This window comes from Heptranchias perlo, chromosome 10 (genome assembly GCF_035084215.1).
Source record: "Heptranchias perlo isolate sHepPer1 chromosome 10, sHepPer1.hap1, whole genome shotgun sequence".
Taxonomy (NCBI): domain Eukaryota; kingdom Metazoa; phylum Chordata; class Chondrichthyes; order Hexanchiformes; family Hexanchidae; genus Heptranchias; species Heptranchias perlo.
The window spans coordinates 12,878,909-12,896,741 of NC_090334.1; the positions used below are offsets into that span (position 1 = coordinate 12,878,909).

The window sequence follows — 17,833 nt, forward strand, 5'->3', positions numbered from 1 at the left end:
GATTACTAGTCCAGTAACATAGCTACTATGCTACCATACTCCTATTGAATCTGCTGCCACCATCTTTTCATGCAGTCCATTCCAGATCATTACAACTGGATGGGTAAAAAAAAATGTCCTCATCTCCCCTCTGGTTCTTCTGCTAATTATGTTAAATCTGTGTCCTCTGGTTATGGACCCTCCCTACCAGTGGAAACAATTTCTCCCTATCTACTTTATCAAAACCCCTCATAATTTTGAACACCTCCATTAAATCCCCCCATAACCGTCTCTGCTCTGGGGGGAACAACCCCAGTTTCTCCAATCTCTCCACATAACTGAAATCCCTTATCCCTGGTACCATTCTAGTAAATCTCCTCTGCACCCTCTCCAAGGGCCTGTTTTTTTGTTCTTGTTTGACTTTTTGGAGTCCCTGCTGCTTTAAGTTTGGGAGCCTCTGGCCATTCTCCCTGTGGGGAAAGTGAACGTTTGATGCACTTCTTGTACTCACCAGGTTAATGTCCTCTGGCTCCACAGCGTCGTGGCCCTTGATGTGATTGTTACTGTCGGCGAGGAGGTCATCCTCAGACTCTTCGAAGAGAGAGGAGCCTGTGGATGAGAGCGACGAGCTGGAGAGCTTGCGGCACACTTTGATGTTGGAGTTAGGGTCCAAGTCCATCTCCAGCTCCAGGCTGTCCTGGGTTGTCCCTTCATCTGAGGTGATGGTGAGCTGAGGGACATTAGGGAGAAGGTGGAGCCGAGGTTCGAATTCAACCCTCTCCAGCTCTCCTAGGGACGGTCGCAGTCTGCAGGTAGAGTTTTCGCCCTGTTCGTTTGCGGGATTGGCGGAAGTATTATCAGCGGAGCTCAGCTCCACCATGCTGAACCTGCTTTGCTGTGCCTGAGGGCTGCAGTTCTTCTTCGTCCTGGGGGTCTCGGTGACTGTGTAGGACTTTCGGTGGAGCATCATGCGATGCTTCTCATGGGTGATCTGCGAGGTGAGAAGACCCAAGCAACTCTGCATGGAGATCCTGGTCTGTAACCCTCTGTAAACCTCCTTGCTCTCTCTCTCTCTCTCTCTGCCGCAAGATCCCAGGGCTGCAGCTGCTGTCAGATGCGGAAGTTCGATGTCAGCAAACACCTCGCAACTCGCACTGAGACGGGACACCCACACCAGCTGACTCAGTCCTTCGCAACTCCTGCCGATCCCAGATGCCTTTACTTAAAATGCAAACGTCAGGTCTACCACCGACCTAGGAAATAAGGCATTTGGAAATCTCAATCTGCAAATCTCTTAAAAAATGTATATATCTGTCAATGATTTTTTTTTAAAGTAAATTTTCCATTTAGTGGAATATTTACTTATTTCTAAGAATCTAGACCAAAAGAAGTTCAATAAGTTTGTTTGTTTATTGCAATTATTTTTTAAAATTCATTCTCGGGATGTGGGCGTCGCTGGCAAGGCCAGCATTTATCGCCCATCCCTAGTTGCCCTTGAGAAGGCGGTGGTGAGCCGCCTTCTTGAACCGCTGCAGTCTGTGTGGTGAAGGTGCTCTCATCTCTATCAAATCCCCCCATAACCGTTAGGTAGGGAGTTCCAGGATCTTGACCCAGCAATGATGAAGGAACAGTGCCATATGTCTAAGTTGAGATGGCGTGTGACTTGGTGGGGAACTTGGAGATGACGGTGTTCCCATGCGTCTGATGCCCTTGTCCTTCCAGGTGGTGGAGGTTGTGGGTTTGGGAGTTAAACCCAGTAAAAATGCCTTCCCCTGCCACACACACACAGTGCAATTCCAATATCAAAACATCAACCCCAAGATTTACTTGAAAGGACTGGCATGGCCGGGCCAATTCTGCGACGGGTAAGGCTGGTGCCAATTGAACGAATGGAATTCACGTTTCTGGGCGAGCAGGCCTTGGGCTTGTTGCTTGCCCGAAGCGTTCCGCCCACCATTACATGGCCAGGCAGTGATGTGGGAACCAAGGGCGATCCTACGTGTTGTGCCCCTTCATCGGTGATCTGTGAACTAACTCTTACAAAATGGGTGCTCCTGGAAATCCCCTTTCAACATTTTGGTGATTGGTCTCTGAAAGATAAAGAAAAAAGAAAGACTTGCATTAATATGGTGCCTTCCATGACCTCAGGACATCCCAAAGTGCTTTACAGCCAATGAAGTATTTTTGAAGTGTAGTCACTGTTGTAAAGTAGCAAAACACTGCAGCCAATTTGTACACAGCAAGGTCCCACAATCAGCAATGAGGTGCACCAGATAATCTGTTTTAGTGGTAGTGGCTGAGGGATAAATATTAGCCAGAATAGTGCTGTGGGATCTTTTACATCCACCTGAGAAGGCAGACAGGGCCTCAGTTTAACATCGTATCTAAAATCCTCCAACTGTGCAGTTCTCCTTCAGTACATCATTAGAGTATTAGCCTAGATTATATGCTCAAGTCTCTGGAGTGGGACTATGAACCCACAACCTTCTGACTCAGAGGCGAGAGTGTTACCCACTAAGCCACGGCTGGAGAGTATATATTTTCTCATTGTATCATGGTTATTATTTGCCTTTTTTATTATTTGTTACTTTTTTCTTTTTGCGATCTGGAAGTGGGATCCTACCTCCCAAGTGGGCCAGTTGTCAACTGCAAATTAAGTTGACACCACTGCAATTCTGACTGTAGGCATTCTATTGGGTCTGTTCATCTGCCTGTTGTATTGTGCCCTAGGGCAGGTCCTAACTCAAGTCCCACACATGAGATTGTTGAGCCACTCTCTAGGGAAAAGTAGCTGAGGTGGTTTCCCATTGCCTTCCTCATGGCTTTTAATCTTCAGAGTACCTTCTCCTAGGTGGGCTACAACCAAGGCTAAAGAGACCCACCTACACTTTATGATGGGGGTGGGACACCCGCACCCATCGGACGCTGGATGTCAACCCAGTATTCAGAGCTGACACTCTGCTCACCGTGGTTGTCTGGAGCAGGGCCCTTTTGACTCAGGCGTGAATACTACCACTGAGACAGCGGTCACTCCGTTCGGATGAGAGTATCCTGCTGGATGTCAGCCCAGTATTTAGGGTCCATGTTTTAGTCTGCCGCAGCAGCCATGGCAGCATTATCGCCTCTTAAGTCATGGAGGTTGTGGGTTCAAGTCCCACTCCAGGGACTTGAGCACATAATCTAGGCTAACACTTCAGTGGAGTACTGAGTGAGTGCTGCACTGTTGGAGATGTCATCTTTCAGCTGAGATGTTAAACTGAGGCCCCCACTGCCATCTCAGGTGGACGTAAAAAATCCCATGTCATTATTGGAAGAAGAGCAGGGGAGTTTCCCCCGGTGTCCTGGCCAATATTTATCCCTCAACCAACATCGCTAAAACAGATTATCTGCTCATTATCTTAATGCTGTTTGTGGGAGCTTGCTGTGCACAACTTGGCTGCCATGTTTCCTACATTACAACAGTGACTACACTTCAAAAGTACTTCATTGGCTGTAAAGCGATTTGGGACGTCCTGAGCTCGTGAAAAGTGCTAAATAAATACAAGTCTTTCTTTCTTTTCCCCATTCCCCTGGAATCCTATTGGGTAATGGCTGTATTTGCTGTTTCTGAAGGAGAAAGGGTTCTTTTACATATTCTCTGTCATGTCGTTTCAGCCATGACACAACCAGCCATGTGTGCAGGCCAAAGCTGTAAAACCTTCCTCGACTTCAGAAGGCAGTAGAATAAACATTCCACCCAACTGTGGCATAAGCTATAAACTGCCAAACAGATTTATTAAACAGTAAAGTGAACTGAAACAATTGGACATTACAGATATAGAGTAATTACGAGCTTATCCATCTCTCCTTGGAAGATAGGAAATGGTAATCGGTCATGCTAGATTGCAATGTAAACTGTACTGGATACAAAGTCCTATTTCATGGTGGTTTGCTGCTGACTGGCTATGGGTGTCCCCTAGTGATCTGTACTGGGGCCTCAGCTTTTCACTATATTTATCAATGACTTAGATGAGGGACAGGAGAGCCATATAGCCATCTGCTGATTATACTAATTTAGGAGGCACAATTATGTAGATGGGAGCAGAAAGTTGCAAAGGGATATTGATAAATTAAGTGAGTGGTCAAAACTGTGGCAGATGGAGTTCAATGTGGGGAAGTGCGAGGTCATCCACTTTGTACCTAAGAAAGATAGATCGGAGTATTTTCTAAATGGTGTGAAGCTAGGAACTGTGGAGGAGCAGAGAGATTTAGAGGTCCATGTACATAAATCACTAAAAATTAGTGGACAGTACAAAAAATAATTAAAAAGGCTAATGGAATGTTGGCCTTTATCTCAAGAGGCCTGGAATACAAAGGGGTGAAATTATGCTAGTTATATAAAGCTCTGGTTAGACACCATCTGGAGTACTGTTTTCAGTTCTGGGCACCGCACCTCAGAAAGGATATATTGGTCTTGGAGGGGGTGCAGCGCAGATTCACCAGAATGATACTGGGGCTAAAAGAGTTAAATTATGAGAACAGGTTGCATAGATTAGGTTTGTATTCCCTTGAGTATAGAAGGTTAAGGGGTGATCTAATTGTGGTGTTTAAGATTATTAAATAATTTGATAGGGTAGATAAACTATTTCCTCTGGTGGAGTCCAGAACAAGGGGACGTAACCTTAAAATTAGAGCTAGGCAGTACAGGGTTGATGTCGAAAAGCACTTATTCACACAAAGGGTAGTAGAAATCTCAAACTCTCTCCTCCAAAAAGCTGTTGAGGCTGGGGGTCAATTGAAAATTTCAAAACTTTGATAGATTTTTGTTAGGCAAGGGTATTAAGGGTGACAGAACCAAGGCAGGTAAATGGAGTTAAGGAAACAGATCAGTCATGGTCTAATTGAATGGCGGAACAGGCCTGAGGGGCTAAATGGCCTTTGCCTGTTCCTATGTTTGCCTCAACGTTCTGTTAGCCTGTTCCATCATGATGCTGGTGGCAGCATTTGGCTCATTTTGTCATCAAGGGGGGCAATGTAATGGGAACATCATCAGACAGAAGATTATCATTTTCATAATATAGCTTGATCGATCTTGGATTCTGTTATGTGGTAAGCATCAAAGGTGATTCTCAGTAGGACAAATAACTGATTATACGAGTGCCAGGTGAGAATTTGACACAGGATCCGGATGTTTGTTTTGTGTTACATTTGCCTTTCTTGCTCCCCTTAACACAACAGACTGAATTATTCCTGTATAGATTAAGGCGAAATTTAGGTTTAATAAGGTGCCACTTCCATCCTGCCTCGTAATAATAAATAAAGCCAACTGTGTGTGACAGGGATTGACTATGGCCTCCACAGCTTCTCTAATCAGGGCAGTCTAACATAATGCCCATTATAACACTTATCCCCTTCAACATCAAGTTCAGAAAGAGTCCTTAAACAGTTGTGATATAAAGAAAGTCAGTTTATTAAAACTCAAGGACAAGGAGGTGATTCACCCCTAAAAACACGTCAGTACACATGGCTCATAGCAGAGTATATCTTACTGTCTCTGACTGGTGAGCAATCAGTCTGCACTGCCTATGTAAACAGATGTCTCTGTGAGTGAGAACAACAACCACCCTAACATGACATCATCGCAGTGGGTTCTTACATGTGGTCAAGTCTAATATTATATCAGCCTCTAACTGGGAGAAAACAAAATAGTGTGTAGGCTCAGCAGTGCTTATTTCATCCTTTCGAGAGAAAGCACTGAATAGTATTGAGTGGGTAAAGCTAACTGATTAAATCTGGCATGGATATGTTTGTTGTGCTCTGCTCGCAAGCCTCTTTTTATCTAGAAAAGGAGACGTTTTGCTCCTGAATCCAATCTTATTACCGTTAGCCTTCAGAATTATTGGTGATAGTCATCAGGGAAACCTGAACATCCAGAGCCTTTGTGTTAATGACTATGTCTATAAAGACCAAGAGGTAGATCTTGACTGTGTGACAGTGTAAAACGGGTGATAGCGTGTCAGCAGCCTGTTTTACATCTTTCCTGATTTTTATTTCCATTGTGGAGAGATGTAAATGAGCTGCCAATTCGCTGTCACCCGTTATGCACTATTGCACAAAGTCAAGATCTACCCCACATTTGTTAACAAAACTCAAAAATCTATCACCACTGACAGACTTAATGTCAGAATGTGCCATAAAGATTCGATTTATACAGCACTTCAAAACACTTCACATGCAATGAATTACTTTGAAACGCATGACTGTTGTTATAGAGGCAAACATGCCAATCCTCCACAAAAAGCAATGAGAAGAACGACCACTTAATCTGTTTTGGTGATGTTGGCTTAGTTGAGGGAGAAATGTTGGCTAGGACACCTGGGAGTGCTCATACTCTTCTTCAAGTAGTGTTCTTCAACATCAAGGCAGGGCCTCATCGAAAGAGCTCCACCTCTTGCAGCACTCCCTCAGTTCTGCACTGAGATATCAGCCTAGATCAGACGCTCAAGTTATGGTGTGAGACTTGAACATACAGCCTTCTGACTCAAAGGGAAGAGTGCTATCAACTGAGCCAAGTTGACACCATAATTTCAAGATATAGAACTAACTGGTTCAAATCAAAGCTCACCCCCAAGTCAATAAAGACTGACAGAATTATTCCTTTTGACTTTTTTCAATTTTGGTGGCTTGTGCTATGGGTCTTTCCACTGCAGCTAGGTTCCTCAATAATATTTACCAACATATTTTTCCAATTCCTAACTTACACAAGTTAATTATGATCATGATGAGGAAATATTAGCAAAAATAAAGTAGGACCTTAACAGATGGCTGGTGTTATTTTTAACTTGTTAGAATATATTTTAAATGATTGTTTTCCCAGGCTGCAGCTCTTCCTAATGATGTGACATGTATAATGGCTGTGCTTGGTATAGTTAGAACTGGGCCTTACACCTAGTCACAACCAAGTTAGACCATAAGAGCATAAGAGACCATAAGAGATAGGAGCAGGAGTAGGCCATTCAGCCCCTCGAGCCTGCTCCACCATTTAATGAGATCATGCTGATCTGATTTTTACCTCAACTCCACTTTCCTGCCCTTTCCCCATATCCTTTGACTCCCTTGCTGATCAAGAACTTGTCTAACTCAGCCTTGAATGTATTCAATGACTCAGCCTCCACTGCTTTTTGGGGTAAAGAATTCCAAAGATTTACGACCCTCTGGGAGAAGACATTCCTCCTCATTTCCGTCTTAAACGGGTGACCCCTTATTCTGAGACTATGCCCCCTAGTTTTAGATTCCCATATGAGGGGTAACATCCTCTCTACCCTATCGAGTCCCCTCAGAATTTTGTATGTTTCAATAAGATCTCCTCTCATTCTTCTAAACTCCAATGAGTATAGACCCAACCTGTTCAATCTTTCCTCATAAGACAACCCTTCCATACCCGGAATCAACCTAGTGAACCTTCTCTGAACTGCCTCCAGTGCATGTATGTTCTTCCTTAAATAAGGGCACCAGAACTGTAAGCAGAACTCCAGGTGTGGTCTCACCAGCTCCCTGTACAGTTGTAGCATGACTTCCCTGCCTTTATACTCTATCCCCCTAGAAATAAAGGCCAATATTCCGTTGCCTTCTGGATTACCTGCTGCCCCTGTATGTTGATTTTTTGTGTTTCATGTACGAGGACACCCAGATCCCTCTGTACCGCAGCATTTTGTAGTATTTCTCCATTCAAATAATATTTTGCTTTCTTATTTTTCCTCCCAAAGTGGATGACTTCACATTTTCCCACATTATATTCCATCTGCCAAATTTTTGCCCATCTGCTTAACCTGTCAATATCCCTTTGCAGACACTTTGGCGCCGATATTACCAGGTAGGCGGGATGGCAGCGGCGTGGGGGGGGGGGGGGGGGTCGACTGGGGGTAGACACCCACTCAAACCTTATTCTCAACTTACCTACACTTACTCACCTCCCCAGTACTCATCCCACCATTACCACTCAACCCTATCCTCATACAATCTCATGGCTCTGTCTCATACTCACCCTCTGATGCATCTCTTTCACGGTCACCCTCACCCAACCTGCCACTACCTCTGCTGCAGCCACAGGGGATGCATCACGTATGAGTAGTAGGAAGAGAAAGGCAAAGGTTTCGTGAGCACAAAGGGGATGCACAAGGGTGTTTGACGGTTTGTCATGTTTTTTATTTATATTTGATTTTGGTTCAACTCACATTAAATATTATATTGTCACCACTACTGCCACGTCTTGGCCATTCTTGACTGGCCTGTGCAATAAGTCCCTTTCACGAGGTTCTCCATGAACACCCACACTTGATGCCATACATTGGGTCACCCCACAGTGGGTGCATGTGTAGTTGCCCGACTATTTTGTGCAGGTGCCTGTGGCGCAGCACTATGTTGTGGAGCTCCACGTGCGGAGGTGGACAGCGTGCCTGGCAAGGCTGGTGATGTTGCTCGTCCTCGGATGAAGTGATGAATGCAGCCATGGCGCCCCCCATCTTGACGGTGTGAGTTTAAGGGGGTCTACAAAATAGGTAAATGTGTTTGCACAGCAGAGTTTAGGGTATAAATTAATAATTTTGAGTGTTGCAGCCAAAACTTTGTCTGAAGTGACAGAGTGCCCTGCTGCAATAAATGAGGTATTCCCCCCCAACTGTCTAAAAATCCTTTGCATCTCCCTCCGGCTGCTGACTGAAACACGTCTGCTGTGGGAAACACGCTGAGGATCCATGAAAATTGCACCCCTGCCAAAATCTCCTGTCAATGAGGTCTGTCAAGTACCTCAACTAGGTAAATAAGTATTTAAATTGTCATTCCGCCGGCTTTAATTGCCGGTGGGAGTCCCGCATGCAGGAGCTGCGCGCGCACCCGAACGTATCACTGGGGAACCCGGAAGTGGACGGGTTGGAGCCGGGCTCCGGACCCACTCCGGGATTCCCCGATTTTACGAGCCCCCCCACCCCCAACGCACCCGCTCAGCCATCCTAAAATCGACCCCTTTATGTCCTCATCACAACTTGCTTTTCCACCTATCTTTGTATCATCAGCAAATTTGGCCACAAGACACTCTGTTCCTTCATCCAAGTCATTGATATATATTGTAAATAGTTGAGGCCCCAGCACTGATCCCTGCGGCACCCCACTAGTTACAGATTGCCATTTTGAAAATGACCCTTTTATCCCGACTCTTTGTTTTCTGTTAGTTAGCCAATCCTCTATCCGTGCTAATATATTATCCCCAACACCATGAGCTCTTATCTTGTGCAGTAATCTTCTATGTGGCACCTTATCGAATGCCTTTGGGAAATCCAAATATACTGTATCCATTGGTTCCCCTTTATCCACCCTTTCCGTTACTTCCTCAAAGAACTCTAATAAATTTGCCAGACATGATTTCCCCTTCATAAAACCATGTTGACTCTCCTTGATTGTATTATGAGTCTCCAAATGTCCTGCTACTACTTCCTTAATAATGGATTCTAGCATTTTCCCAATGACAGATGTTACGCTAACTGGCCTATAGTTACCTGCTTTCTGTCTCACTCCCTTCTTGAATAGGGGTGTTATGTTTGCGGTTTACGTTAGAACAATATACTTGCCTACTTTCATGGGAATTATCAGCCAATTCAAACTACAGAGAGAGAAGCATAAGCCCCATCACAACAATCGCTGATACGTTACCATTTAAGATACACTCTGTATCTGGAATTTGTTTCCACAATTTTCTTTTCTTCCTCCTCCCCTTTCCTCAGTCGCTGACTCTTGGAGGCCCTGATACCTTACCCAGGTTGCTCTTTCTCATGTGTGTGTCTGGACAGTAAGAATTGGTCGGTTATGTGACTATGGGGATATTATGACCAAGTCTGTTCTCACCCAACTTCTGCACTTTGCAGCAGGTGCCGTTGGATAGCAATCTGGCATGGGAATCTGGTCAATTTTCATCCTTTCTAAGCTAAGGCATTAAGGCCGATCGTAACTTCACATCTGCCACCTCAGCTGTGACCAGATAACTCAGCACAACTAGAATCTGTGAATTGAGCCTGGGACCTTCCTACCATTATCTGCCATTACAAAGCAGGTTCTTGTGTTTTAGAGTCATAGAGTCATAGAGTCATAGAGTTATACAGCACGGATAGAGGCCCTTCGGCCCATCGTGTCCGCGCCGGCCATCAGCCCTGTCTACTCTAATCCCATATTCCAGCAATAGAGAATTTTGAATTTGCTTGAATGGCATATCATGGCCCCAATGAACAAACTCCCCTAGGTTAGCGCTAATTGACATGAAATTGACAATCTTAATTAGGAAGCCCACAAGGATGGACAGGGTAGAAGTAGTTTTACTCTATATCCACCCATCGAATGGGAATACCTGATGCTGACTCTTGCGCTGCCGTCATGCTACTCCTTTTGCCTTAATGTGAAGCAGTTTCTGGTGTGCATCAATTGGAGAGTGCAGGAAATGATCTAACTCCCGAGTGTCCTGAAACCAATGATGTGCAGCCGGCAGGATAACTCAACTCTGCCAGATGGCCCTATACTGATCTCAGGTTGGAAACTGTAGGCTAGTCAAACAACGTGCCTGAAATGGAAAAGTGTTCCATTTCCTAGCATCATTGGTCTTCACCAAAATAAGCCCAAAATTCACCAACAAATCCAGATCATGAGTTCCTGCAAATATGCTGCGGCTGCAGAATTGTGATGGAAGACTCAAAACTAGTTCAGCTGAGGCCCCCTTGTGGCACTACTTGCAATGCCTGAATTTGGAACTGGGGCCAAATTCTGCTGTGCTTTTTTTAATGGATTGTTTAAACCACTTAGTGAAATTGCACTGTTCATTATTTATCAAATTTCTTAACCCTATTTAGAGAATGGTTGCAGAGAACATAAAAGATCTCTACTGGATAATTAATTGTGACTTTTGGCTAGTTTAATATCTCAGGCTGGTATAATAATGGATCTGGAGTGTGGTAAGCGGAGGCACCAATCCACCCATAATAAAATATTGCAATAAAGGGGAAGGTAAATATTATCGCTGATCAGTACTTGCCAATATAGCACCTTCCTAGTTTTGTTTTCTTGTTTAAAATGTTAATGCATGTTCATATCTCCTTGTGTATAGGGCTCTTCCCTGGGGCTATGTATCTGCCCAATTTCTATAGTGCCGAGTGTAGTAGTGCTGGAGTGATGTACAATTCAGAAATCAGTACATAAAGACCAATTGTGTGCAGGTTTGCTTTTTCAGTCTCTGCTAAATATACGAGCTAGCTCTTTAGGAAATATTCAGGGATGAGCCACACAAAACACAAAGTATTTTTTTAAAAATTAAAAGTTTAAAAAATTAAAAGTGAGATCCAGAAGGCTGCTGTTTGGGTAACTCATTATCAGTGACTGTATTTATTCGAAATGTTTGTGTTTACCAGAGTGAGGAATGTCAATGTCAGAGGATAGGAACGTTTCGTTCTTTTTGTGCCCACTGTCAACATCTAGCACTCCCAAGATAGGTGCAAAGAAAAAATTCCCTCCACACTGCCTCATCAAGCATTCCTAGATTAGGAACAGCATGAGGCCGTTCCTTCATCGTCGCTGGGTCAAAATCCTGGAACTCCCTACCTAACAGCACTGTAGGAGAACCTTCACCACACGGACTGCAGCGTTTCAAGAAGGCGGCTCACAACCACCTTCTCAAGGGCAATTAGGGATGGGCAATAAATGCTGGCCTTGCCAGCGATGCCCACATCCCATGAACGAATAAAAAAAAACTAAAGCTCCCTCTACACTGACCCATCAAATGCTTCTCAGTCAAGAACAGCAGAAGTTAAATGCAGTGTAAAGAGGCCTTTACTTTTCTCTAATAATGTACCTTAGAAGAGCATTACCGACTCTACCAGTGTGTTTTTTCTGTTTCCCACACCCAGTGTCTATAAGGAAGTGAAATTCCTCTTAGCAGACAGATTGCACTTTCAATAGGAGCTCAATTTTTTGGGTAAAGCCTCCATTAAAATACCAGAGAAGAATTTACATTGAGCACATTTAATCATTTATGCAATAAGATCTGACAGTAATTTCTACCCTTCAGTAAACAGAATAGTCAATAATTATAAGGAACTGTTAAACCAAGGTTATTTTCTTAAATCAGTTTTAAAATATGGAGCAATAAAAGATTCTATAGTAAATATTCAATATTTACTGCTTATTTTTGATAACTTTATAAGATATTATATCAACCCGAACTTTAAACAGGAAGCAGTTAATCTAGAGCACTATAACATTCGACACATTAAACATCTTAAAACTGTAATTTTTGCCGTATTTGAGATGTTTTAATTTCTTTTTAAAATTTTCTCAATATAATTTTTAATGTATTTTTTAGAGTTGATGCTTCCACTAGTTGATGCTAGTTTCGAGCATGTAACTAGCCATAATGTCTCTCTCGTTTGGAGCAGATACACACATGAACATACAGTTGATTAGATTAGCTGTGCAGCTGTTAGCTGGGCCGACATAACTTCAGAGATCATCTTTATATACAGGGTCCAGCGAATGTTAGTACATAATCTTCACCCCCAGCAGGATACCTATGTAGCAATGAGACAGAAATTGGTGTCTATTTACAGATAGATTATTCAGTACAAAGGCAAGGCGCAGTAAACATAGAAACATAGAAAATAGGAGCAAGAGTAGGCCATTCGGCCCTTCGAGCCTGCTCCACCATTCAAAACATGGCTGATCGTCTAACTCAGTACCCTGTTCCCGCTTTTTCTCCATATCCCTTGATCCCTTTAGCATGAAGAAATATATCTATCTCCTTCTTGAATACATCTAATGACTTGGCCTCCACTGCCTTGTGTGGTAGAGAATTCCACAGGTTCACCACCAGACTCCCCAGCCATCGGGAACATCCTCCCTGCATCTAGTCTGTCTAGTCCTGTTATAATTTTATATGTTTCGATGAGATTACTTCTCATTCTTCTAAACTCTAGTGAATATAGGCCGAGTCGACCCAATCTCTCCTCGTACGTCAGTCCTGCCATCCCAGGAATCAGTCTGGTAGACCTTCGTTGCACTCCCTCCATGGCAAGGACATCCTTCCTCAGATAAGGAGACCAAAACTGCACACAATACTCCAGATATGGTCTCACCAAGGCCCTGTATAACTGCAGTAAGACATTCCTGCTCCTCCACTCAAATCCTCTTGCAATGAAGGCCAACAGACCATTCGCCTTCCTAACTTCTTGCTGCACCTGAATGCTCGCTTTCAGCGACTGGTGTACAAGGACACCCAGGTCTCGTTGCACCTCCCCTTTTCCCAATCTATCACCATTCAGATAATAATCTGCCTTTCTGTTTTTACAACCAAAGTGGGTAACCTTACATTTATCCATGTTATACTGCATCTGCCATGTTCTTGCCCACTCACCCAACTTGTCTAAATCACATTGGAGCCTCTTTGCATCCAACCTTACAGCTCACATTCCACCCCAGCTTTGTGTCGTCTGCAAACTTGGAAATGTCACATTTAGTTCCCTCATCCAAATCATTGATATATATTGTGAATAGATTGGGCCTAAGCACTGATCCCTGCGGTACCCCACTAGTCACTGCCTGCTACCCAGAAAAAGACCCGTTTATTCCTACTCTCTGTTTCCTGTCTGTCAACCAATTCTCAATCCATGCCAGTATATTTCCCCCAATCCCATGTGCTTTAATTTTGCACACTAACCTCTTGTGTGGGACCTTATCAAAAACCTTCTGAAAATCCAAATACACCACATCCACTATTTCCAGGGCCACTTCATTTAGTACTCTGGGATGTAGATTATCAGGCCCTGGGGATTTGTCAGCCTTTAGCCCCATTAATTTCCCTAGCACTATTTTTTTACTAATGCTGGTTTCCTTCAGTTCCTCCCTCTCACTAGACTCTTGGTTCCCTAACATTTCTGGGAGGTTATTTGTGTCCTCCTTTGTGAAGACAGAACCAAAGTATGTGTTTAATTGTTCTGCCATTTCTTTGTTCCCCATTATAATTTCCCCCATTTCTAACTGTAAGGGATCTACATTTGTCTTCACTAATCTTTTTCTCTTGACATATTTAGAGAAGCTTTTACAGTCAGTTTTTATGTTCCCTGCTAGTTTACTCTCATACTCTATTTTCCCCTCTTAATCAACCTCTTTGTCCTCCTTTGCTGAATTCTGAACTGCTCCCAATCCTCAGGCTTGCCGCTTTTTCTGGCAATTTGATATGTCTCCTCTTTGGATCTAACACTATCCCTAATTTCTTTTGTAAGCCACAGTTGAGCCACCTTTCCTGTTTTATTTTTGTGCCAGACAGGAATGAATAATTGTTGTAATTCCTGCACACGTTCTTTAAATATTAGCCATTGCCCATCCACTGTCATCTCTTTTAGTAAAGTTCCCCAATCTATCATAGCCAACTCGCACCTCATACTTTCGTAATTTCCCTTATTTAGATTCAGGACCCTAGTTTCGGATTCAACTACTTCACTCTCCATCTTATTGAGGAATTCTATCATGTTATGGTCGCTCTTCCCTAAGGGACCCCACACAACAAGATTGTTAATTAATCCTTTCTCGTTGCACAATACCCAGTCTAGGATCGCCTGTTCTCGAGTTGGTTCCTCAACATATTGGTCTAGAAAACCTTTATGTACACACTCCAGGAATTCCTCCCCCACAGTATTCATACTAATTTGGTTTGACCAATCTATATGTAGATTAAAGTCACCCATGATTATAGTTGAACCCTTCTTGCATGCGTCTCTAATTTCCTGTTTAATGCCCTCCCCTACATCTCCATTACTGTTTTGGGACGAATAGACAACCCCCACCAACGTTTTCTGTCCCTTGGTGTTTCTTAGCCCCACCCATACAGATTCCACATCGTAATTTTCCGAGCCAATATCCTTCCTCACTATTGCATTGATTTCCTCCTTTACTAACAACGCTACCCAACCTCCTTTCCCTTTTTGCCTGTCCTTAAATATTGAATACCCTGGATGTTCAGTTCCCATCCTTGGTCACCCTGCAGCCATGTCTCCGTAATCGCAACTATATCATAACCGTTAATATCTATCTGCATTGTTAATTAATCTAGCTTATTGTGAATGCTTCGCGCATTAAGACACAATGTCTTTAGACTTGTCTTTTTAAGATTGCTAGTCATCTTCGTTTTATTTTGCACTATGGCCCTATTTGTTTTTCACCCTTGTTTTCTCTGCCTTCCAATATTGCTTCTTTCCTTTCTGTCAGTAGGCACAATGTAACTGGGATTATGGCAGAGACTGGCCAGCTCATGGATAGTAACATTCAGTACAATGTTACTGATGTTAATAGACAAGGTTCATCTATTGTTTCTAACTCCCAATGAGAAAAAATGTACTTAAGCCAATAGCCTTAAAGTTCTATGATACATTTCTTGTATGACGCTCTTAACTTATCACCTGAAACAGTAACAACCCTGTAACCACCAGTAATTCACCTTAGAGTAACATAACTGAAAACATCCTCTATTTTTTTAAGAGACATTGTGGGCTATTCAGTTTAATGGTACAGGGACGGAGACTGGCTATTTACAGATAGTGTAGGTTATTCAGTACAATGGTACAGGGATTGACTGGCTATTTACAGATAGTGTAGGTTATTCAGTACAATGGTACTGGGACTCATACTGGCCATTTACAGGTAGAGTAGGCTATTCAGTACAATGATACAGGGACTGAGATTGGCCTTTTACAGATAGTGTAGGTTATTCAGTACAATATTATAAGGAGTGATAGTGCTTATTTATAGACAGTGTAGGTTACACAGTCTAATGGTACAGGAACTGAGATTGACTATTTTATGCAACGTACAATGACAATACTCAAACGATGGGAGTAATTCTGTGTTTCTGCTCCCAATGAGGAGCTATGCTTGCTGCGAGTGCCTATCAGTGAACTGGGGCTATAGTGTTATTGCTCTATCTCCAACTGCACATCCTTGTGAACGTGGCTCCATTCTGGGAGCTGCAGATGGTGGAAACTCTCATTTTTTAGGGAAGGAAAGTTTACATGTTACTGATCTAAAAATGTCGTAACCAGACAGATATCCCAGTGATCATTCCAGATAGGTTGATGCATTTGCCCTTGTTATGTGGAGCATATCTTTATTCAGAAAGCAAAGAGTACTCCAATGGTGAATAACTTCCCTTCTTACCCACTACACTGGTATATTCACCTTCACTGTATTCCTTCACGTTGCTATGGAATCTGAATGTCATTTAAAGTTTGTTCAATCTAGTCTGCTTCATATTAAATCAGAGGCTATGCTCTGTTTTAAACTGTGCACAGAATACCTTGCTTATTAGCCAGCCTCAGAACCTGTTGTCAGTACATTTACCAGAATACTTGCGCTGTCAATCAGATGCTTACCCAGTTAAAAAGAATATTAGACATTCTATCGGACTTACATTCTTTTTCTTTTGGATTTTCTTGCTTCTCCTCTGGAACTTTGCTCGCTGGAAAATCTTGTGGCTGTCCCTTCAGGAAAGAGAACATGTGAAAATGTGTGTGATGAAGCAATCTGCACCACATTAGACAGCAAAGGTTGAGATAGTATCATAGAATAGAATCATACAGCACAGAAGGTGGCCATTTGGCCCATCGTGCCTTTGCCGGCTCTTTGAAAGAGCTATCCATTTAGTCCCATTCTCCTGCTCTTTCCCCATTGCCCTGTAAATCTTTTCTTTTCAAGTATTTATCCAATTCCTTTTTGAAAGTTACTAATGAATCTGCTTCCACCACCTTTTCAGGCAGTGTATTCCAGATCATAATAACTCGCTGCGTAAAAAAAATTCTTCTTTTCTCCCCTCTGATTCTTTTGCCAATTACCTTAAATCTGTGTCCTCTGGTTACTGACCCTCCTGCCACTGGAAACAGTTTATCCTCATTTACTCTACCAAAATCCTTCATATGAGCAACTATAGGTCAACATTCATACAGAATGTGCTCATGTCCACGTGAATCATACATGTAATCCTATGAATCATCCATACTTACTTATCTGCACTCTCCTCTTCCTCAGAATCTTTAGCCTCATTAACTTGCATTCGTGAAGAATTCATTTCTGTCTCTGAACCCTAAATACAGGAAAGAAGACTAATTTGCATTATTTTAAACACATTTCTTCGTCTAGTTTTTCCTCCTCTGTGAAGAATGTGACTCACACTGGATTGTAGTTCGAAGCGAGGCAGCAGCTCTCCAGTGTCAGGCCCAAGTGACTATTCATCGCATATGAGCCTGGGCAGTGAGTGTTTGTGGGCTAGTCATCAGTGGGGTTTCTCACAGCCGAGCCCCCTTCTGTTATCCACACACACATTTCTAGCAGCAGTTACCAGATACCCTGGCCAAATTTTACAAGCCCAAGCATTGACACTGAGGACAATTGAAGCAGGCTCACTTCATTGAAGCCTTACTGAGATTGGCTAACTCTGCACAGATCATGGTCCGACAAGCGTAGGAACCTTATTTAAATATTTTAATGAGCATTTTAAATGATTCTGGCGTGCCTTGGATGTCTACAGGGGCGCCTGATCCAATATGGCGGGCAGTGAACTTCCAGTGCGGAATGAGTGCTCACATGCTGCTTGCCATATTGGATGCTTAGATTCCCATTTTATGCCTGTAAAACTGGCGCAGTGCCAACAAACTGCTAGGCCTATGTGTTGTTGAGCATCAAAGATGAGCCTGATCCTGTCCTCACTTTCCATCTACACATATGTACTTTCCAGCAGGGGTATATATTTGGTGATTTTTTTTTGCCAATCAAAAGGTATTTTTGTAATATTGCTACCGCG

At 43.0% G+C, this 17,833-nt stretch overlaps 2 protein-coding genes across 2 annotated transcripts in view; both read right to left on the minus strand.

Annotated features, from left to right (window-relative positions):
- The window catches only part of itpka (inositol-trisphosphate 3-kinase A), an 87,635-nt gene extending 86,512 nt beyond the window's left edge, over positions 1-1,123 (minus strand). The window contains exon 1 of the mRNA XM_067991237.1: positions 491-1,123. Coding sequence (XP_067847338.1) covers positions 491-1,003 — 513 coding nt within the window. The 5' untranslated portion in view covers positions 1,004-1,123. The remainder of the gene's footprint in view (positions 1-490) is intronic.
- Positions 1,124-5,841: 4,718 nt separating this feature from the next.
- The window catches only part of LOC137326765 (homeodomain-interacting protein kinase 4-like), a 64,242-nt gene continuing 52,250 nt past the window's right edge, over positions 5,842-17,833 (minus strand). The window contains exons 4-6 of the mRNA XM_067992160.1: positions 17,037-17,116; positions 16,448-16,517; positions 5,842-6,063 (exon numbers count right to left, since the gene is read on the minus strand). Coding sequence (XP_067848261.1) covers positions 5,842-6,063; positions 16,448-16,517; positions 17,037-17,116 — 372 coding nt within the window. The remainder of the gene's footprint in view (positions 6,064-16,447; positions 16,518-17,036; positions 17,117-17,833) is intronic.